General features: G+C 37.0%; 3 protein-coding genes and 6 non-coding genes across 9 annotated transcripts; 3 read left to right on the top strand and 6 right to left on the bottom strand.

Annotated features, from left to right (window-relative positions):
* Window positions 1-3784: 3784 nt before the first annotated feature.
* LOC113509035 (homogentisate 1,2-dioxygenase) lies at window positions 3785-14655 on the top strand. Its single transcript, XM_026892291.1, has 10 exons — window positions 3785-3896; window positions 4542-4714; window positions 5143-5239; window positions 5526-5709; window positions 5826-5946; window positions 6258-6388; window positions 6729-6883; window positions 7370-7496; window positions 13022-13203; window positions 14007-14655. Exons 1-10 carry the CDS (start codon window positions 3882-3884, stop codon window positions 14139-14141), a joined length of 1320 nt encoding a protein of 439 aa, XP_026748092.1. The 5' UTR covers window positions 3785-3881; the 3' UTR covers window positions 14142-14655.
* Trnas-cga lies at window positions 8209-8290 on the bottom strand. The gene has a single exon. It is a non-coding gene; the product is annotated as a tRNA-Ser (tRNA).
* Trnas-uga lies at window positions 8916-8997 on the bottom strand. Its single transcript has one exon. It is a non-coding gene; the product is annotated as a tRNA-Ser (tRNA).
* On the bottom strand, window positions 9543-9624 carry Trnas-uga. Its single transcript has one exon. It is a non-coding gene; the product is annotated as a tRNA-Ser (tRNA).
* On the bottom strand, window positions 10425-10506 carry Trnas-cga. The gene has a single exon. It is a non-coding gene; the product is annotated as a tRNA-Ser (tRNA).
* Window positions 11782-11863, top strand: Trnas-uga. The gene has a single exon. It is a non-coding gene; the product is annotated as a tRNA-Ser (tRNA).
* Trnas-uga lies at window positions 12257-12338 on the top strand. Its single transcript has one exon. It is a non-coding gene; the product is annotated as a tRNA-Ser (tRNA).
* Window positions 14656-14937: 282 nt separating the features above from the next.
* Window positions 14938-16041, bottom strand: LOC113509046. The gene has a single exon (XM_026892318.1). It carries the CDS (start codon window positions 15900-15902, stop codon window positions 14979-14981), a length of 924 nt encoding a protein of 307 aa, XP_026748119.1. The 5' UTR covers window positions 15903-16041; the 3' UTR covers window positions 14938-14978.
* Window positions 16042-16130: 89 nt separating this feature from the next.
* Window positions 16131-23082, bottom strand: LOC113509042 (probable histone-binding protein Caf1). The gene is made up of 10 exons (XM_026892305.1): window positions 22937-23082; window positions 22632-22809; window positions 22215-22330; window positions 21665-21869; window positions 21404-21478; window positions 20853-21035; window positions 20020-20137; window positions 19559-19689; window positions 18533-18710; window positions 16131-18127 (listed from the first exon to the last, which is right to left on the bottom strand). Exons 1-10 carry the CDS (start codon window positions 22956-22958, stop codon window positions 18035-18037), a joined length of 1299 nt encoding a protein of 432 aa, XP_026748106.1. The 5' UTR covers window positions 22959-23082; the 3' UTR covers window positions 16131-18034.
* Window positions 23083-23418: the final 336 nt, after the last annotated feature.

Genomic DNA, 23418 nt, shown 5'->3' with positions numbered 1-23418 from the left:
CTATTTACTTGAAAATGTTTATTTTTTTATTTTTTGAGTTAGTCTGTACTCTATTGCTACGTAACTGTGATTTGTGTTGTTTACCATTAAGTTTGTTGTTTATGCATAATATTAATAATATTAAATCAATGTTTTTAGCTTTTAGTTATAGGTTATTTCTATTAAAGTTAAACAAGAATGTATCACATTTTCGAATACTATTTTTAATTATCATATTATAATCGGATGAATGATACACTCATATTTTTTTTGGTATTTCGTTGTTATAGTTGCTTGAAGTGTAATTTTGTAAAATAATATAAAACTTAGTTTTATGTACTGTTTACAAAATTCGTCTTGCTAGCAATTTTAAGTTTAGTTTTTTTTATCAAAATTCTCTTGTTTACATTGCGAATTGGCTATGATTATTATTATTCTAATTGTTTATTTATTGTGTTAAATTATTTCTATATCAAATGTCACGGTATCTTCCGTTCAATTCTCAAACTTAATGTGTAAACTAAGGGTTGTATGTTCGTATGGTTCTAACCTTATAAACATGTTTGTGATCAGTATCTAATAATGATCTGTGGACTCTTGATTAAATGTCAAAGAAAAAGCAACAAAATTATCTAAACGTATTAGTCCTTGGGTCAATATTATATTTAATGCATTTACTTAAAAAAAACTGCGAGCGTACCTACAAGTATCTAAACAGATACTTTGTATTAAAATTTCAAACAAAAAACCGTATTTATATTAAAAAAATATCAACCAAGGAGTTCAGATACATACTAACACACGATCCAAAGTTTACCTCTCGATAATTACATTAAGTATTATTAAGAACAATAATAATGTTAACGCTGTAATGTAGTTGCTATTTGGAATATCAATATTGTTATGTAACTTGTATATTACCTACCACCGTATTTTTAAGCGTGTGTCTCTTCTAACTCAATACAATTCTATCCCTTCCTATACGTATTAGAAAGCTTTCATGATAAAGAATTTGCAATAACATCTTTCAATGTTTCTACAACGGCCCATCTTGAGGCATCGCTGGCGATCATTGGCGATGGGCTGTTTAAAAACATTTCTTATATAATCCTGTCTATTATATATCTTCTAGTATATAATCCCATTTATGAATCTATTATATAGTTTTTTGGCAGTGATGCTAAATGGTGTCATAACGTGAAAATTTCCAGCAACGACTTTGATTAAGTGCATAGTATGAACTTTAAAGAAGGACTTATTGGTCTTTGCTCGTTCTGTTGTTCGGCTCGAGATTCATGAAAGCGAGACCCTGTCATGTACAATGTAATGCACTATCTCGCTTCTATGACTCCTGTTCTTCTTTAGGAGTTCATGCGGGTACTAGCGACCGTTTGTAAATTGTAAAAATAACATGAAAATATACAATGTTATGCCACGTTTAGTTACACTGTTCAAGGCTGGGGTCACAATCTAAGGTTGCAGTTCAATCTCTCAATCTATGTAATCCTAATTCGTGATAACTTTAGATTGTCAAACTCAGTCGTACCAAGGAAGAGACACATTGCAACATAACCATTGTAGAATATCAGAATATGTCCCAAATGATTCAATAAAATAGGCAATTCGAATTAATATCGCTTGACATTATTGTTCATATTAACAATATAATAAATATTTGCGGAAGTATATTTTTGTTGTTTGATTAATTATTTTTTACCTGTCCGTTTTACGAAATTCCGAAAAAGTGCGATTGCTGACGTAATTAGGGACTTTAATTTACAAAGAAACTTAAATGTGTGTGTTGATGGGACTCACAGTCGAAAAGTACAAAAACGGGCTAAGTGCGAGTCAATCTCGCGCCCGAAGGATCCGTTACCTATACCTATATATTCAACGACAAAAAACCTGTGCTTGTTTGAAAAACCCTATATTTGTTTTAACATATCTTTCATAATGGCCCGTGATAGAGAGTAATAGAGCAAATGTTAATAACAAAAAACAGAACGACCCAAGTTGAGACTGATATTATTAAAGATTTTTCAACCTTATTAAAGTGCATAGATATCAAAACTATAATTTAAAGATAATATTACACCATATTGAGCAATAGCATAAAATCTTTCTCGATTCTACAAAACGGGACGGACAAGTCAGCTAAGAGAACGGATCAAAACCTGTTAGAATATTTATATCAGACCGGTAAACACACCTCCTGCCCGAGCCGGTATTATTAAAGCACTCGACAGTGTAAAGATTTGTTTATCAAGTTTTGGTCGAAAACTTCAAATTTGTATTATTGTTCATCTGAAACTGGATCAATATATAGTAGAACTTCGGCAATTCGAGCAGCGTGCTTGCTGATAAATGTGATTCTGATGTTGCTAGCGGCAACTCATTTATGAAGTTGGATAAACGATATGATATAAAACTCAGCCAACTTATTGATGCAAGGTGTCAGCTGTCTTATACCAAACTAGCTGTTGCCCGCGACTTCGTCCCCGTGGGTAGAAGATATAAGTTATGATTTAGGTATACCTGCCCGGTTTTTTTCACATTTTCCATTGTATCTTAGCTCCTATTAGTCACAGCGTGATGGTTTATAGCCTAAAGCCTTCCTCGATGAATGGTCTATTCAACACAAAAATAATTTTTCAATTTGAACCAGTAGTTCCTGAGATTAGTGCGTTCAAACAAACAAACAAACTCTTCAGCTTTATATATTAGTAAGTATAGATATTAGTATAGATTTCATCGAAATTGGTGCAGCCGTTTTGCCGGGCGTGTAGCGATACTAAACATACAGACAAAATACACTCACATAAATCTTCGCATATTATTATACACTATTTAGTGATCCCAGCTAATTACGTTCTAGTGACTTGAGAATAAGACCCTCACATATTTGTTGTTGATGTTATTAGTAGTTGTTTAATGCGTAGATAAGACTACAATATTGTAATAAGTATTATTTAATGCGTGGACACTTACCTATGCATTAAAGAATACAAGTAGGTATCACGGCGTACGTATTCTCATAAACATGTTAATTAATTAGTACCAAGTAGCAAATGCTGGCAGGTATCTGATCACATAGAAAAGATTCTGCAAAAAGTCATCTTTCCCATTCCATACAATAGGATAGAATAATAGTCTATCTTATCCATAATAGTGGTATGATTTGCATAAATTTAGAGGGACATGATGGACGGCCTTTTAAGATAAGATAAAAAAATCTAGATAATATTACATTATTACAAATATTATGAATACATGACGCTTTGTGCTCATCTTACAAAGTACAGTATAGTGCGATTCAACACAGTAGGTACTGGGTCAGTAGGACCAAACAAGTTTTTTTGTCGATTGGAAACTGTGCATTTGAATGACAAAGTATCTATTAGGGCAGTCTACTAAGAAAAGTGGTTTAAATGAACTGCGGATAGCACAGTGAAATAGGTCACCATGCCAAACCCACCGTATAGGACATGTCGCGGGTTTGAACCCGCGTAGCTCAAGCCTTTGTGTGATCCACTAATGTTTAAATCTGTGTGTCTTTGTTAATATGATTTGAATGTTTGTAAAACCTCCCAATGAAGGATTCAATTCCTTAGTGCAGGTCATTATATCATATGTCATTATGTCATATTCGATACAATGATGAGTCAACAACAATGTTCCAATCCAATAATATGGTATAATACTCTTGCATAGGCAACATTCATCACATATTATCTTATTTTGACATTCTCCCAGTTATCTGTATGACAGTATTAAAATACCAATCTTTATCGTTCGTAAATAAACCGGGCGCATTAGCATAGCTGTAGTGGTAAACATCGCGACACCGTCATAGTTGGTAGTCTGTCTCTACGACTGTTTGAAACATCTCGTGTGACTCCAACATGGGAGATCTTAAGGTAAGACTGCATTATTCTTTTTAATGTTTGAACTTCGAATTGGATATTAAAAATTGATGCTACAAGTTATGTGTACCTATATTTATCATTTGTAAGGAGAAAACCAAACTGGTTTGGCTGGTGACGGGATAGCGCTATGAAATAAGTTTATTTACATCTCATTCTAGTTTATTTCTAAGTAACGTGTGTTTTCTCCCACAAATGTATCTTAAAGCCATAAATGTATTATACCTGTAAGACATTAGACAAAAGATGGATATAAATGATAAGGGGTTTTTGCTAAGAATGTGCTAATCGCACAAAAACATTCGGTAATTAATAGGACCTACACTTGCGTCAAAAAATAAATAACCGGATTTTGATTTAAATACGTCGCATTTGTATGTATTTATGTTTAATAATACAGAATATAGACGACAGATGCTGTGGTAAATAATAATTCTATATAAATTCTAGCCAATAGATTGTGGTTTATAACAAACCCAACGATCGCGCGTCGCGGGTTCGATCCCCGCGTAGGACAAGCAAATGTGCACGAAATAAAAATCTTAGTGACGATTATGGACCAATATTTTTATTTTTACTTTTTTGCGGCACTCTTAAATATCTAAATACATATTAATATTAATCCTTGTAACTATTCAGTATCTTTGCGGGTTCGGCTCTGAGTTCACGTCAGAGGACCCTCGCAGACCTGGTTCCTTGCCCGAGGGTCAGAACAACCCACAGCGCTGTCCCTACGGACTCTACGCGGAACAGGTGTCCGGGACCGCCTTTACAGCACCCAGGCATGAAAACAAACGCTCCTGGTTGTATAGGTAAGGAATCATATTTTGGTAACAACAAAAATATAGAACCAACTTTAAATGAAAACTACTGAGTTAGACTTGATTTTATGTGACCAAATGACAGCTAAATTAAAAAAAGAATCAACATAATCGGTCATCGAATCATCTTTTCTGATGTAGGTTGAACAGAATACACCGATGAGAAGCTGATTGGTAAATGTATATATCCAATACTCTAACTATAGTGCCAATAAGCGCGGTACCTCAGCAGAGTACAAACATGTACCTAGTTAATCTAAGCCTTCCAGTGATAATAGCAGTCGTAATAATTACCACCTGTATTGGCCTTCTACAAGGATTAATATTCTGCTGTAGGAGTCCACTAAAGAGATATTAATTTATTTTCACTAAGTATTCTAAGATTATATGTTGTTAATAATGTGGTAATAACGTTTTAGAATTCGCCCTTCGGTGATACACAAGCCGTTCCAGAAATTGGATGGAGCCAAATATCTAACTCACAACTGGGATGAACAGGAACCCGATCCAAATCAGGTGAGTATTTGAAATACTTGAAAAAGTATATTAATTGTATTTTAAATATTTATTTCCGTCAAACTGAGCAGCTTACGCCTTGGAATCGACCAATTCCGCTATTTACAATCAAATCAAAAACGTTGAGTTGGCTTTGCAAAATGTTTAAGAGATTACGAATGGTGTCAAATTGAATCCAATTGCCATTCATTCATCGGCATTGTAAATAGCAGAATTGGGGCCCAGCTGAAAAAAAAAGCAAAAAAAACTCTAGAATGAGTAATACTAAACATAATTTCCTTCTCAGTCCCGTTGGCTCCCTTTCGACATTCCTCCGCCGAGCCAGTCTGTTGACTTCGTGTCTGGACTGCACACAGTCTGCGGCGCGGGCGACCCTCGCTCTCGACACGGCCTCGCCATCCATGTCTATCTGTGCAACGCGTCGATGGACAAAAGTGCCTTCTACAGCAGCGATGGAGATTTACTTATTGGTAAGATTTTTGAATTTTCTTTATTTTTTTTTTAGAGTGATTTCTAAGTCCATGCTTACACGTCACGTGCTTTATTTGATGTCCTATCATTATCAGAAACCTTCCTTTTTATATAGTACCCCAGCAGGGGACCCTGAAGATCACCACTGAGTTTGGCCTCATGGAGGTGGCCCCCAACGAGATAGCCGTCATCCAGCTCGGCATGAGGTTCTCCGTCAATGTTGAGGGACCTACTAGGTAAGGATTACTTGTTAGACATAGGGCCAGCAGATACCAATACAAAAAAAAACTATCAAGTGCAAGTCGGACTCGTGACACAGAGGGTTCCGTACTTATAAATAGATTCATTTTACCCTACGATACCTTCAATAAGCAGCAAATAATAGTAAGACGTGAATTGAAGTCAAATATAAAAAAATATCGATTAGTTTATGAAATTATCGTTACACTTTACTAATAAATGGACATCTCTAAAAACGAATCCTAGATAAATTTACGTACATATAACTTACTACAGTACGAATATGAAAGACAAATACTCATTACAGGGGTTACATTCTGGAAGTGTTTGACGGGCACTTCAAGCTGCCCGACTTAGGACCTATTGGGGCCAACGGTCTCGCAAACCCGAGGGACTTCCTCACACCTGTCGCGCGCTACTTCGATGAAGAAATACCTGGTTTGTTAACTTTTTACCCTTCTTTACATGAAACAAAGTTTGAATAAGATTGTTCCTATTTTTGCTTGCCTGTGTGCGTGTGTATGTGCGTGACACAAAATCCAAGCTTCATTTGCTTTCAATTGCTAAGTTAAGTTTGCTTTTGAAGAACTGTATTATCAGTTGCATCTAAAACACCCCATTTTCGTAGTAAAATTAGGGCTGATACTATTACGACCCCATATAAGTTTGTATTTCAAATTACCTTTGGTGAATAGCAAAATTTGTATGGAATCGGTGATGAAGACGTACTTTATCTACTTCCAACATTTTTTACTATCAGTGTCACTCTGTTTCTCAGGATTTAAAATAGTGAACAAGTACCAAGGCAGCCTGTTCGTGGCAGAGCAGAACCACTCCCCGTTCGACGTGGTGGCGTGGCACGGGAACTACGTGCCTTACAAATACGACCTCAGCAAGTTTATGGTCATCAACTCTGTACTATATGATCATTGTGTAAGTAATGTTAATAGTAAGCCTATGCCTTGAATGATCGGCCTGTCTGGCTGTCTGGCTGTCTGAGTGTTCCGCACCGTACTGAATTTCCAATTATTGTGTGGGAAAAATGCTTAAAAGAATTTGACGCGGATCATTTTAAGCCAATTTCCATTCGTTCAATAATCGGCAATTGTAAATAGCTGAATTGGAGCCCTGACTTTTGCCAATGGAGTCCTAGAGGAGACAAAGTCGTTTCTTGGATTGAGACAAAAACATGCCACCCCTTGTCATGCCAAAACTAAGCAGAAACCGATCCTTTGTAATGATAAAAACCAAGTTGGGAGTTTGTAATCCAGGGTTTTTTGTCCACGGAACAAATACCTTAACTGACCAATAGACAAATTAGGGACACGAAACTCACAATTCTTCCTTATACCTTGTTTTTCCAATTTCTGTCCAAGTTTGACTCTTTAAGCAACTTAGTGTCATGTGTACCTTCGGCAGGACCCATCCATCTTCACGGTACTGACTTGCCCCTCCACGAGGCCTGGCGTGGCCATCGCAGACTTCGTCATCTTCCCGCCGAGGTGGACGGTGACCGAACACACGTTCAGACCACCGTACTATCATAGTAAGTGTATCCTAGTGGTTTCTTAGGTTTACGCGAATGTTAGACATTGAAATGAAACTACTATACAGATTTTATCGCGGTTTAATGTAGGACGTTTCGACACCTTTGCAGGTATCATGGTCACGGGCCGTCTCAGTCTCAGTCTGCCGTTGACCATGATACCTGCAAAGGTGTCGAAACGTCGGGAACTAAAATCAAACATTAAACCGCGATAAAATCCGTAAAAGAAGTTTCATTTTAAGTGTATCCTACTAGCTTTTTGACTGCACGGATAGCCGAGTTGTTAAGGCCAAATCCACAGGTCGATCCCCGCGTAGGACAACTAATTGTGTGATCCACGTATGCTTGTCTTATAAAGTCTGGACGTCTGTGCACGTAAATTGAATGTTTGTGAAACCCCCGCGACACAAGGATTTAATTTCTTAGTGCGGAAGTCGAGTTCGTCAAGTACCAAGTTAATGTCGGAGTCAGACAGTCCTACGGGGTGGGAATCATGTGGATTTATCATATCCCAAAAGCAACTTATACTTAGCTGGTACCTAACTACTAACTAGTCAACCTTGGGTACACAAAAAAATTTTAAACACTTACTTTTACTTACGTCCTTAGCCTTAAGTACTAAGGCCTTGCTAAGCTCAAAATTGTATCCTAATTTGCATATTGCATAGCATATGCATAACTAAAAAGATACGGCAGTAACAAAAAATCTATCCGCTGAGGACAGGATTCGAACCTGCGCGGGTAGAACCCATTGGATTTCGAGTCCAACTCCTTAACCACTCGGACACCTCAGCTATGTAACATTAAGTTAAACTTTTGTTCCGTGGAATCTTAGGCAACACCTACTTCGTAACTTGTTACCGACCTACTTTCTAGGATCGATACGGATACTTTACACTCAAAGTTATTGTATTCCGTGTTCCTAAAACTTGAGGTGCCATTTTTTACCGGGGATCATCTCAAGGCGGAGAGGTATCCCGGACTCCTTCCGGCTAAAACCACCGGAGTGCCTTCAGCCTTCCCTTGTATTTGAGATACAGATACAATGGACACGCGATGCAAACTACTGCGACTAAAAACTTGAGGTGTCTAGCACAACATCCTAAAAGGTAAATAAGAATCCTGGTTACATTCTTGGAGTCCATCTACAAATTAGGACCAGTGTAAGTTTATCACCGTAGGTCACTAACTTCATTCCAGCTATCCTAAGCTAGAGCATTGGCTAGTTTACTGAACCATGGAGGCTTTTATTCACTTACAAGGTGTAATTGACCTTAGTGTTCAAATTAGTTAGTTAAGCAAAGTAAGGTTAGGTAATGTAAAAAAATACTTGCAGCAAACTTTTCTTCCTATATATCCAAAGCTTCTAATGATTTCACAAATATAGTTTCAATAGAAAAATATAACAAAAGTGATACTCGCTGAGGACAGGATTCGAACCTGCGCGGGTATAACCCATTGGATTTCAAGTCCAACTCCTTAACCACTCGGACACCTCAGCTGTGAAGAGACAAATGAATTCATAATACATTTTACAGTATCGCTCCGATAACAATAAAGTTTAATTAAATACACCTTCATTTGTAACATACGTATAAAGGTATTATGTTCTTAGATTCTACAATAATGAAAATGATAATTATGACACTATTCGTGGACATTTGTAGACGAGGCGACAGTAAGCCAGTTCGATTTCCAGGCTAAGCAGGAAATGCCTGCCGGAGCAGCGGGTCTGTCCTAAGGGGTTACTGTAGCCCCCGTAGTTCCACGAAGGGCAAAGGAAGGAACATGGGTGGGTTAGTCAGTAGGAGTCTGACACTCCCTTGCGCTCAACCCAAAGCGGAAGGAGTTATTCTTATGACTTTCATCCGTAAAAAGGCTAACTAGGAACATATTAGATTAGCTTTAAACACAAGTAAAACTGCTTGCTTATTCACATGCTTATAACAAAGTAAAAAATATGATAAGTTTCAATCAACTAAATTACCGCAAAAATCACCAAAAGAAATGACATTTTACATAAATATTTGACTAAAAGTATAATTTCGCTGAGGACAGGATTCGAACCTGCGCGGGTATAACCCATTGGATTTCAAGTCCAACTCCTTAACCACTCGGACACCTCAGCTGCGAATTTGAAATTGAATTTACACCTGCACTGCTAGTAAAAACAGCAATTAAGTCTTTTGTTTCCATAACTATTGATGTTATTTACACATGTGTGTTAAAGTTAGAAAATAGTAACTAGAATAAAGTCTGCTTTCTTATTGCCTATCTATACTTCTGCACTGATATTATAAACCTGTAGAGTTTGTTTCACTCAATCACAGGAAATGCCGGTCCGATTTGATAGAATATTTCAGTGTTAGATAGCCTATTATTGAGTAAAGCTACATTTTCGGTAGGTCTGAGAATCGGACAGCATCTATTTTTCATCTTTCGTTTTTTTATCCCCTAAAACTCAATTGTATGGCACAACAACGTTTGCTGCTGACAGCTAGTAATTTATAACAATACCGTTTTAATTAAAAAGTTATTAAGCACTATTCCTCTCTCCTAAATATTTGCGTGCCCGACGTGCCACGGAACAGGGTCCGTATTGACTTTTCCTAAACATAATATTCATATTTTCCATCTATACTTCTTTAACTTGTTTTAATTTTTACAAAAAAATGACTTTTGAGTATGCCACTATTGTAAAATCTGTAATAGAAGTCAGAAAACACTCAGATCTGCGAAAAGCTAGTATTTTTCAGTTTCTGAAGAAATTAGTGTAATCTACTGTACTGTAAATCTATGTGAAACTTGAAATAAAGGATGTTCACTTTTTAAAATAAAATGTGTCCATAAAGCAATCATATCATTAACTTAAACGGGTTCATTGTTGAATTTGACCTTAAATAACAAAAACGAGCAAAATATTACTCTCGCTGAGGACAGGATTCGAACCTGCGCGGGTAGAACCCATTGGATTTCGAATCCAACTCCTTAACCACTCGGACACCTCAGCTTTAGAAGACGATTTTAATTCTAGGCTTGTTTCTAGACGTTTTAGGTCATTCAACCACGCATCGAGTACGTACATACTCTGTCCGACTTAAGGAGACCTTTTTGACAGATGTCATACAGCCTAACTAGTGCAAGTTCAGTGCAATGTTGGTATTTCTTTACAATAAAAGACAAATGTATCGTATGTAATCTAATCAAAACCTTATTACTTTACCTTACCTTATTACCTGCCACTTACTTTCCTTATTACCTGTCACCTCAAGGACAATTGGCCATCTTTCAAAATAGTCTCCTACCTAAGAACAGAACGGACTAATGAATAAGTGTGTTAGAACGTATTTCAGCGAAGACCAAGTCTAATTGATTTGAAATAAGAATTGTTTAAAAAAGGGAAAATAAGAAACTGATTTAGAAACATATCCTAAAACAGTTTCTTTGCTCCCACAGTTTAATAACCGTAACCGTAAAATTACGGACCGATGACAGTTTTGTTGTTTTTTTTTTAAACGAATCCCGCAGTAAGGAATTTAGTCCTTGTGTCGCGGGGGTTTCACAAACATACAAATCACATGCCCAGACTCAGGACAAGAATTCTTGGATCGCACAAATGCTTGTCCTACGAGGGGATCGAACCCGCGACACGACGCACACAGTGGGTTTGCCGTGGTGACCTCAACCACTCGGGTATCCGTGCAGCATTGAGAAATTGTTAGTTATCCTGTGATGCGATGGAAACTACAAAATCATAAAACAATGTAAAAATAAACTAAATACATAAAACAATATTAACAAAGATAGGCGGAAAATATTGCTCGTAAATATGCTATCTAATGTTGCTTGCTTACTTATGTAGGTACCTACGTCTTACATCAACCTATGATTCAATGTATTCATAATAAACATTCTATTTCTAAACAAATAAATTATCAGAGGGTCTACCACCAAGTCTAAAGCAAAGTTATTGGGGGTGTGGAAAAGAAATGGCGCTATAAACCGTACAGTGCGCTTTCACGCTTCCACAAACATGATAACAACGCTTTAAAACGAAGCAATAGCACAGTAGTAGTATCTATTGGCTCTTTGTATAAAGTTTTACAATATCGCGTTAAGTTGTGGCTACACCTACGGTTAAAGTTTATAATCGCGATAACTATCGTTCTAATAGGATTTCTCGATAGTGTGGCCCCAGCATTATAGTTACACAAAACATCTGCTACCGTTTTGTATGTTAGAACGGCGGTCTAACGTGAACAGTCAATTCGCAACTATATTCATAGCTGAGGTGTCCGAGTGGTTAAGGAGTTGGACTTGAAATCCAATGGGTTCTACCCGCGCAGGTTCGAATCCTGTCCTCAGCGAAATTATACTTTTAGTTAACTATTTCTGTAAGTTGTCATTTCTTTTGATGATTTTTGCGGTAATTTAGTTGATTGAGAAATATATTTTTTTTTGTCTCAAGCGTGATGTGATCAAAGTACAATTTTTTATTCAGCTAGGAGCACTTCACTTCTTTTCAAAGCTAATCTAATATGTTCATAACTTACTAGCCTGGAAATCGAACTGGCTTACTGTCGCGTTGTCTACAAATGTCGACGAACATAGTTATAAGTATCATTTTCATTATAAGAGAATCTAAGAACACTATACCTTTACACGTATGTAAACAAATGCAGATGTATGTAATTAAGTTTTATTGTTATCGGAGAGATAGGTACTGTAAAATGTATTATGAATTCATTAGTCTCCACATAGCTGAGGTGTCCGAGTGGTTAAGGAGTTGGACTTGAAATCCAATGGGTTATACCCGCGCAGGTTCGAATCCTGTCCTCAGCGAGTATCACTTTTATTTTGTTTATTTTTCATATAGATAATATTACTTTTTTTCAACGGGTTATTATACATGTTGTGATGGTACAAATATTACATACATAAGAATCACGAACACCGTCTTAAAGAGTAATATGGCATTAACATTTTTATAGTAGCAGTAACCAAAATACACAAGTATTTGACATACAAATACCCCCGTGACCTCTACGCAAACACTCATAGAGAGTATTTATCAAACTAAGGGTTTCATGCTTACATAATCATATTTGCTTACTCGTTAGGTCAAAACATGCGATGTAACACACACCGCAATTAAGTAAACAGAAGTAAATTATGCTTGTCCACTTAGCGCGTCTAAAAATACCTGCTTGTCCATTATTTAACTGACACTTAGGTGAGGTTGAGCGCCGTAAACTTTGATCCTCTCTTTCCAATATGTGGGCTTTGAACCTACTTTCCTCTTTGTCACCGTGCAAGAAAACATATTTCTTTAAGATGGACCACGTCTGAATGTGACATTGAGCCTCTGGATCCGAAAGTGGTCACTTTAACATGGTAAGGGCTGGTTCATAGTTTACCGAGCACTCTTGCAAGCACTGGCGTGAAAACACGTACCTAAGCATTCTGGTGAAAAATCAACTGCGCTACATATTTTGCGCCGATCCTACGCCTATACTATGTTACAGGGAACTGTATGAGCGAGTTTATGGGCCTGATCTTGGGAGCTTACGAGGCGAAAGAGGGAGGTTTCCTCCCCGGAGGCGCCTCTCTCCACTCCATGATGACTCCGCACGGACCTGACGACAAGTGCTTTGAAGGAGCTTCAAAAGCGGAACTTGTGCCGCAGAAGATTGCTGTTAATACTCAGGTACGTACTCGATGCATAACTTAGAGCTACTCTCAGTGTTTTTTCTTTTAGGATTTACTTTTGGCCCAGTCGTTCTTCTACAAGTCTTTTCCCAGTAGTTTAAACAGACACTCGGTCAAATTAATGTAATCCACTTATACTCACAAACTTTTTGTAATAAATTCGAAGCCCGGGACTAGTTTTGATCCACGTAGGATCTATATGATATGACTTTGGATAGCAAAGTCCAATGGGTTTCAAATATTCCACGCGTTTCTAACTTCGTACCTACATTGTATACCAAAGTTAGCAAGTTTGCCGTATCGACACAACGCACAAAACACGGCGGTAAAGTTTATATGAGTAGGGGGGAGAAAGAATTGCTTTCCAAATGACCCTGGGGTTCTATTTTTACCGCACGGCAAATAATATGATTGACCAATTTGATTTTTTTGTTACGGCAAAGAATTTACCTGTATGGAATGAATGTAGTAATTTACCTGTATGTAAGCAAAAACGGTTCTGAGTTTAATGGTAAGTATTACAGATTTGGCGTCCTATGTTTATCCGTTAATAAACAAAACATGCTACGGCAATCAAAAGTCAAGAAAAACTTGTCTGAGAGTATAAAAAATACAACGAAATTTTAAACCGGGTCAGGTAAGAAATACGTATCACGCACATCGGATCAGTCATATTGGAGTAATCGATATCAATACAAAAAAAAATGTATACTAACAAAAAAACCTGCCCAATTGGAAATCTCCTCAATTTTAAATCGGTTAAAACTTGTTCAGCTAATCAAAAACTTGTTTTATCACCAGGCGTTCATGTTCGAGTCTTCGCTCAGTTTGGCCATCACGAAATGGGGCGCCGAAACCTGTCAGAAACTTGATGCTAAATATTATGAATGTTGGCAGAACTTACCCAAACTGTTCTCCGAAAATGTCAATGTGTAATTAATGTCTTTATAATGTAATGACGTGATAACAATCACTATTGTTTTTATTTTTGTAATAAATTTCTTTTATGCTTTGTCCGTTTTATAGAGTTGGTTAAGGTTAATTCTTTTACTACCCGACTGGGATTTAGTTATTGTATACCTAAACGGGCTGATTTTAGTACTGTATTATTATTATCTAACAACTGAAACCTATTCAATTAACACGATAAAGATAGGTTAGCTTTGACTTTGGTAACAGGTACATAATTAAAAACTATGAAAATTATATTTATATCCTTAAGGTTGTTTATTGGCAAGTATTTCTAATTAATATATTACATTTTCCTGTATAATTATTTCAGGGCGACGTTTTAGTCAAGTTTTTTTTCACAAATCGATGAAATACTTGTACAGGAAAATGTGATTCATTAATTAGAAACAGTGCCGTATTATCAATAAGGCACTTTAGGCCAGTGCCTAGGGGCCCACTATGACCAGGGGCCCACCACTATGACTAGGGGCCCAGCACTCCCGATGAAATAAAAAAAAAATGATACCCACGGTAGAAGCCCACATCTTAATAACTGTGGCCGAAGTAGGCATCTAAAAAAAGCTCGATAAATTTTTCACTCAATGAAAATAACTTAAACCAAACCCCCCCCCACTCCTTTGTTGCCTCGAGGCCTCGGGGCCCCTGGGCCCCTGGACCCGGCCCTGATTAGAAATACTTTCCTATTTGCAACATTACCTAAGGATAATAATAAAAGGCATACTTGAACTGAATTCTAAAATGAAACCAAAGAATTTGTATTTATAAAGCTCAATAGATAGAAATATATTATTAACTGTAACTTTAATATGCGACAACAGAAAAAACGAAACAAATTAAAATAGACAGAACAGGCGTTAAACCTTGTGCTTTGCTTCTATACAGCGATCGTTGCGCGTACTCCTGCAGCAGACCACACTCGACTGGTTTCCTCATAGCTGTAGTGTCTCGAAACGTTCTTATCATATAGCAGGTCATGCCGGGCGTCACCGCTATAGATGGACCCTTAGCTTTCAAAGCATCTACCACAGTTTCACTTTTTACCGACACTGTTTGCACTGAAGAGTTCCCATTAGTTACATTGGTAGTTGTCACCGTTGTATTCCTGACCGTCGTTACTTGTTGTTGCTGAACCGATCGAGGCGACTCCTCAAATATGAAACTGGACATCAGCTTGCAGTCTATACGCGTCTCTTCATACTCGCCGGTACTTTTGCTGACACCTAGCTTACACACCTCGCCGGCTACACCAGTGTAAGGTCTGTCACGGTCATAGTAATGGTTGTGACTGTTCCGACCCAAGTTATAAAGCGCTAGTCCTGTTAACAAGTTGTCGAACCTGCTGCCAGAGTCTCGGTACTCGTACACATAGACGGGAGGATGACCTTGATACACGGGGTGATAGGTAGAGCCGTAGCTGATCTGCTGCGGCGGGTGGTAGTGGTAGTGGTGGTTCACTTGGGTCCGCGGACTGTAGGTGTTCTGGACCGTGTTGTGTTGTTGCTGGTAAGTCTGCCGCACGCTACCACCAGTGTTTGTGTTTCCCGAGAGACCCGTCGATGGCGGGTACATGTGAGAGCTCTGATGGCTGCTACCGCCGGTCCCATACCCCGAGTAGCCGCCTGAATGAGGGTAAGAGTGTGAGTGCGAGCGCCCATGGCCAGTGCTACTGTGTCGGGCCGAGACAGTCGACAAAAAAATGAATATCGCTACGAAACTAAGTTTCATGTTATCGTTGCGGGCGAGCGTGGTGGACTGAGCCCGGGCTGGTCGCTCCCGATAAACAATCCCATTAGTCGTGACGCACGGGGCGCGGTGTGTACAGTGACAACACGCAGCGACACACCCGCGGGACGCTGTCCGTGAAAACTATATAAAGCACGCTACCCCACGCATTACGGTAATTAAATGAGCTATAAAAAGCTACTGATGATCTGTTAATAAAAACAACATAAATAATTACGATACTTTTAATCATAATAGGTAATTAGCAGAGCTTAAAATTATTCCATTACTGCATTAACATTATAAAATACCCTCGGTCAGTCGCGTCACCAGTGTAAGAGCGTCTTTCACTTTGTGCTATTACTGATATACTAACAATGATCATGAAATTTGAAAACACTACAGTTCGATAGCTCAGCGATCGGAATATCAAAGAATTTAAATTTTTCGTATAGTTGATTGATAGCTAAGCTATCAAAAACTACACTACTATTATTTTAATATCTGTTTAGTCTAGAACATTCGATACAGGGATTATAATTAGGCTGTGAAAGAGGCCCTTAGAGATATCTCAATGACGGTTACAACAGAAAACCATCTATGTGACTTATCGGATAAGAAATAATAAATAAAAATGGAATTAACATCTCACGGCTAGCGAAGTGTGTCTATGTATTATTTTACTGACATTAACAGTTATTTTTGTGATTTGTAAGCACGTTGAATAATTAAAAATTTCACTTTAAAACAAAATATAAAATGATTCAACTGTAGCAGTTTCCTGTGAGATTCTTGTGCATACAAACCACTTACATCTAGGTTTCCTGACGAGTCCACTGCAGGAACACAATAAAATCCAAAATTTACAGCCTACTAGCTATTACTTAGTAATTTAGTGTTATAACCCTCTATGTGTCAAATATATGATCTCACTTGCTAGCACACCAGGGACGCCGCTAACCAAACACTCCAGCCATTAATACAGGCAGGTAGTCTGGTTTAACTTGCAGTACCTAGCGTATTTCATATCTAATAAAAATATATATATATTGCAAAATTTTGTACACAACCAAATTGTTTATTTCCCCTAAAATCTTGGAATTCCTCTGAAATCAGAGAATGTCAGAGATCCGGACATAAAGAGGGTTATATAATGGCGAATGAAACATTCGCACAGTTCCCGAGTGGACTCCATCTCACAAGACCAACTAAACTGTATAGTACCTCGGACACAAGAATTTTCTCATTATGCAAAAATATTCCAATTTCTTTCAATCAATAACAATGTTGCCGCATTATCGCAGCAATTTACCTCTTAACTCCTAACATCGTACAATTTATGTACTTATGACCATACCAATTAATTTTTACATCTATTTTATACGACATAAGGTTGAAATTACTATTTTATTAAGAGCTCTTTCATTTTCTTTAGTTGATAGCCTAATTGGGATAAGAATTTGGTTTGAAATGTATTAATTTCATTTTGTTTGTAAGATTTTTATTATTAAGTTTACTTGTTTAAACTGAAATTAGTCTTTAAAAAGAAATACTGGGGATTTATTGCCTTTGGTAATTTAATAATGTTACAATTAGATCGTAAATTGTTACGTTACACAACATCATCTGCAATTTCCAACAAGTAATACATCACATTCAGTAATTTATGCATAAACACGAAAATCAGAGTTTCGATTATTTCAGAGCATGAAAGAGCTCTACGGAAGTTTCCATAGTGTATGTGAGGTCATTTTACAATACCTGCTGATTTCTCACAACTTTTCAGTAAGTATGACAGTAATGTCTGTTGAAGTTACATGTAATTTACAGTAGAATTTGGTTTTTACTGATTACTAGCGTTATCTGACTACATTTCCTTGTATTATGTAGATATTTTTATAGTATAGTCAGAATTAGCAACACCCCTCGAGATATCTTGAAGAGTACCAGTCACATTCGAGTGCTTGGATGAAGTACATATCTAAATCTTCACAATTTAGTGAGCTAAAAGTATCTTATATTTTGGTAAATTTTAAAAACGTGTAACAATACATGGTTCCCAACAGACATTCGTGTGGATACTGAGAGTGGTAGTGTGGTAGCAGTTACAATAGAACGTGTGTGAGTAGCGGCCCCTACCCGTGGTTGACGTTGACGCCGGACTCCAGCTCGGACGCCGGCGTCTCGGGCTCCTCGTCGTTGTAGATGTTCTCCGCCATCTGCCATACCTGTGTACAATTTTTTATTAATATCGCTGTATTTCGTCTCTAGGTAATCACGACAGATTTTTCTGACAAACTCGAAAGACCGACCTTGGATCACAACAAAGTTTAAAATGGAGGTTTTTTCAATTCTGTTATAATACATGAGGTATACTTTTTTTCTAACATTAACTTGTAAGACAGAGTCACACTTATCACACCTTTACTTGCGGACAATGCATTCAGTAGCGACGGTTCTTCGCAACCAATGAAATTTCTTACAATTTAAATTCATTATTCTTAATCCCTCTTTTTATCCTTAGTTAAACTGTCCAAGACCAATGCACGACCGAAATTATCAGATTTGGAGAATGAGTTCAATATATTTCCTATATATTGAACTCATTCTAGCCTTTGCCGGAGAGTACATACCTGCATGATGTTATCCTCGGACACGGAGCAGATGACCCAGGGCTCGTTGGGGTTCCAGGAGAAGTCGGAGATCTTGGCGGTGTGTCCTCCGTGGATGAACAGCAGCTCGGGGGGACCGTCTTCTGCGTCTTCCGCCGTCTGCTCCTCGCCTATCTTCGACAGGTCCCACACGTGAAGCCTACAACAATGTCCATACATTATCAAATTTTAATTCAGGAAATTGTTTTTGATGAATTGAATCAGATAATGCAAAGGTATATCTACAACAATATTCTCAATGGTAAGAAGCTAAGTTCTTTTACATTATCCTCAATTGCATCTTGTTTTCTTTAATTAGTTTGTAATCATTACCAAATTGTTATAACATTATATAAAATAGCAGTAGTGCAGCTAGAAAAGATTCCAAACTTGAAAAAACACCACTCCTTTTGAGCCAATTCTAAACTTTGTTTTAGAGATGCGCCGAATAGTGGTTTCACCGAATATCCGAATAACGAATACCATTCGGTTTAAAGTTTACCGAACCGAATATTCGGCCGAACCATTCGGTTCAAAATTTTATTGCCTAGCCGCGTAAACAGGTTTTAACACGTCCTATTTTATCCATGTTTTATTTTATTATCTTAGTTCAACAATTTTTTCATAGTATTTCGTAGACTTATAACAGAATAAGTTATATCTTTTAGTTCTACATCGGGTAATATGGCAGAGAAAAAAAGAACCGAATATATTCGGCACCAAACCGAATAATTTGGCCGAATACGAATAGTGAAAAAGTTGCCGAATATGGCGAATACCGAATAGGCGCATCTCTACTTTTTTTCTATTTATTGAGGATATGAAAAGACAACATTTTGTCATTGTCTTGTAAATAAATTATTTTGATGCTGTACATAAACATGTACATACACTATACATACACATACATGATTTAGAAGACAATTAATTATTTCCGCTCTACTTCAACTTAAAATCAACATACAACATGTAACTTTATTACTCATAGTATAAAGTTTAGGGTTATACCTCCTGTCGGTGCCGCTGCTGGCGAGGATGGTCTCGTTGTGCGGCGACCACTGCACCTGGAAGATCTCGTCCTTGTGCGACTCGAACGAGTGCAGCTTCAGCTTCAGGTTCCGCAGGTCCCATAACGCTACCTGCAACGTAATGTTCGTTTTGAATAATGACGTAGGGTAAATACAAAAATTTAGGTTAATTCTGAGTGGATTGGATAAAAATCCGAAAGACAAGTAAGTCTTATTACATGTAGTCAAAGGAAATTATCTTTTTTAATCTGGTATACTTTGTAAGAATAATTAGAATTAAACTTTCGGCAACATTATAACTCTATAATCAAAACTCAAATATACCATTTTTATAAGCAGAACAAAAAAAGAAGAAGGTAAAAACTACCAAGGCAGGATTTTGTTTGATTTTTGGGACATTTCTGGTCTATAATTATAAGTCTTCAATCATTAGTGTCATACCGTTTTGTCAGCACTGCCGGTGGCCAGTATGAACTCAGAGTAAGGGTTGAAGCTGAGACAGTTGACCTCCGCCGTGTGCGCGTCCACTGTGTGAGACGGTTTTGACGTGTTGTTACATCTGTAATATAAAACATACATCATTAACTTAGTCATATAGTGTAAGTAGCTGTTTGAAGTTATATTTACTGAAAACTGACAATTCCTATCTATTATTATGAAATAACTCATTGAAATAAATCATTACTTGATAAGTACGAGTGAAGAAATTATAACAGTATCTGTTACAACTTCTTCAGAAATTATTTTATAAGTAGATCTGTTTCAGGCAGAATGGTCATAACAAATTAAAACATTATCATGTGTACCTAACTTCGATAGTAAACTTATACTGAATCATACATTATTAGCATCAACTTATTATATGCCTATCTATTCAGGTAATGGTTTTCTTTATACTTTTGGAGGTTTATAGTGTTTTGCATGTTAATCTACCTAGAATGCATGATTTTACAACAAGGTTTTTACAAATATTTAAACAGGTTTTACTAATTAACTCTATTACAATAAGAAAATAAAGATCTATACAAGTATCTTATATTTTTTGTTAATTGATTGTAAGACACTAAAAATCACATTAACAAGCTTTTTTTGATAGTGAATGTTGTTGTTTTGTTTACAACCACTCTTTTGCATATTCTAAGCTTGAATAAATGCCTAATCTTTTTCTAAAGAGGAGGATTCCTGTACTCAGTTGTGGAACAGTTACAATAATGTCATACATTTTTATGAGAAGATTCTTATATACCAAGGAAAACCAATAGTTGGAAAATTACCTGGTGTCCCAGATCATGAGTTTCTGGTCATCAGCGACGGAGCCGAAGAGTGACTCGTGCAGTAGATGCCACGCGACGTCCTCCACGACGGCGGTGTGTCCCGTAAACACAGACTTAGCCTCGATCACGCGACCCTCCTTAGGAGTCGCGTTTATGTCCCACAGACATATTGTGTGGTCATCACTGGATAACATAGGGATGTTAAGTAATACATGGTATGTTGTATTTCATAATTTAAAGTCATTTATTTAAATGAGGCAGTTAGTAGCCTTACTTTGAAAGATTAAACAATGGACAGAACCCAAATTCAGCCACATACATGTAGCTTTATAATAAGTTTAGGAGAACTCTTTTTGCGGAGAAAACCAGTGCAATTTAATCCTTTGAAACTAACTGGGCAAAACAAGCAAATGACTTGGAACTTCAGTGAAGACAAATGAACAAGTTTTTAAGTAGTAGAAGTATGTCAAACTTTATCATTACAATAGTTTCAAGCTTATTTTCTAAAATCCATTGAAAAATAGTTAACATATATTATTTTAAAGACTTACCTGGCTGATAGTAGGTAGCCATTAAGATTAGGGTTCCAGGATAAACCATATCCTTCTTTTTGATGACCTCGCAATCTGTAAAGAATTTTCCCATAAGAACACTATTTTCGCAAATACTAATTGTTTATTCAGGAAAATAAATCAATTGACTGTTGACATTCATGACCAAAACAATAAAAATAGCATTACTGGTATTTTAAACTGTTTTTACTAATACTGTTTTTTTTTTAAATCAGTTATTTTAGTGAGGGCAGAACATACCTGAGGTCAGGATGGCATTCACCAGATGGTTCAGGCTTTGATGGATGTTTAGTGTAGTCAAACACCAGCACATCGGATGATGGTGTCTTGGTGGCAATAACACAGGGGTTCTGTGGCATGTAGCGAGCCCTGTTCACTTCTCCCTCATGGTTGATCTTAATCTCTATGTCAATTTTGCCAGATACTGAGCCGAAACCTCCAAATTCTATAAGATAGTTCATGTATTTTATGATATTCAACACGGTCATATGCAGGATTGTTAGTGGCTAGTGAAAGCAAAACATGAATTTTAATAACAGGCAGGTGCAAATATATTAAAAGGTTAACATACAGTTAGGTGAGAATTTTTTTACTTGAATATTATAAACTTTACATAAATAATTTAAAGTATACACTAGCCTTTACTTGTTCAATAAGTTCTATAATCAAGTCACAATGGAGTCAGCAATATGGTGATTACATACCAGTGTTTGAAATAGGATTGCCCGGTAGGTGGTAGCATATAATAGTATAGAAATATAAGACAAAATATACAATTTCTAATACATACCTCCTTTATCATTGTCATAGTGGCTGGCATCAAACTGTGCGTCTTCATTAGGGAGCTGAACACTGGCTATCAATAGGTGATTCTGCTCATCTGATGTGTGTGTACCCAAAATTAACCTGCAAACACACAGTAGTCCATCAAAAAGCAGTTATTGAGCCAATTACTAAGGCACTTACAAAGCTAGAGGTAAAACTGCATGTTTGAAACCTAGTGCTTTAAGGAGTAAGAACAAAAGTGTTTCGACTAGTTTATACTAAACTGATTGTTTGTCAGTTACCAACTAACAAACTTCACCGGAAATTATGATTGGCATTATAATAACAAGGTTTTTATTAAAGGAAGTTTCTTCAAGATGTGAAGTCAAGTATGACAAAGACTTGTGAACTCTGGTACTTATATTAGGTTGAGTGTTCTCACCTGTGAACCGAGTAATCCTTCCCTTCAGGCCTGGTCACGTCTGGAAGCCACTGGGCAGTTAACGACGGCCACTCAAGAGCGTGTGTCATCACCAGATCGTATAAAAAAGGAGTATTCTTCTTCCATATCTTGTACTCCTCATTGATAACCCTCTCCTCGACCGCATCATCGAAGGTTTCTACAAACGACAGGAAATTACAGATTCGATACGAACTCTTTTTTGATAACCAAAAAATCACTGCTGTCAAGCGTCAGCAAAGAACTACAGTTCGATTAAGTTATACGCTGAATGACTATCTATTTACCTCCGTCTCCTTTATCACCCATTTTACTACGTAGAAATTTGTATTTGTTTGAAAGAAAGTGACAAAATTATTAGTAATAACCGACCGGCCCCGTAAAGGCGCCAAACAAAAGTCCTTGGCGTTACTGGCAACAGACAACACACAAACTTCCGGCTTCTAAGCAGCTGTGTTGCTAGAGTGAAAGTTTTTATTACCATCGTGAATAATTTTAAAGACAGGTACTTCCGGTCGATACTACTCTTCGATATTGTATTTATATCTATTGTTTGACTTATATTATTTTGCACTTTGTTAATGTTTCAAGAGTTGTTCATGTTAATATTTTCTATCTATTGTAAAAAAGGATACGGTCTTGCCTTATATCTTTATTATTATGAAACGCATACTATGATTACATAGGAGCACAATGGAAATGATGTGCCATATCAAGCTATTTATGAATTATTGTTAACGAAAACTTTCGTGTACTGAATCTAAAGCCT

The sequence above is a fragment of the Trichoplusia ni genome, chromosome 1 (assembly GCF_003590095.1).
Source record: "Trichoplusia ni isolate ovarian cell line Hi5 chromosome 1, tn1, whole genome shotgun sequence".
NCBI lineage: Eukaryota > Metazoa > Arthropoda > Insecta > Lepidoptera > Noctuidae > Trichoplusia > Trichoplusia ni.
Note: the sequence above shows the minus strand (reverse complement) of the source record. Positions and strands in the feature narration are given on the sequence as shown.

What these genes read in the sequence shown, in the direction of transcription:
- LOC113509046 (XM_026892318.1), bottom strand. Translation starts at nt 15,902, where the DNA reads ATGAAACTTAGTTTCGTAGCGATATTCATTTTTTTGTCGACTGTCTCG.
- LOC113509035 (XM_026892291.1), top strand. An exon ending in CTTCGATGAAGAAATACCTG is followed by an intron (nt 6,389 to 6,728) that starts GTTTGTTAACTT and finishes TCTGTTTCTCAG; the next exon opens with GATTTAAAATAGTGAACAAG. An exon ending in CAGACCACCGTACTATCATA is followed by an intron (nt 7,497 to 13,021) that starts GTAAGTGTATCC and finishes ACTATGTTACAG; the next exon opens with GGAACTGTATGAGCGAGTTT.
- LOC113509042 (XM_026892305.1), bottom strand. Translation starts at nt 22,958, where the DNA reads ATGGGTGATAAAGGAGACGGAG. An exon ending in GAATGCCATCCTGACCTCAG is followed by an intron (nt 21,479 to 21,664) that starts GTATGTTCTGCC and finishes AATTCTTTACAG; the next exon opens with ATTGCGAGGTCATCAAAAAG. An exon ending in CTCATGATCTGGGACACCAG is followed by an intron (nt 20,138 to 20,852) that starts GTAATTTTCCAA and finishes TTTATATTACAG; the next exon opens with ATGTAACAACACGTCAAAAC.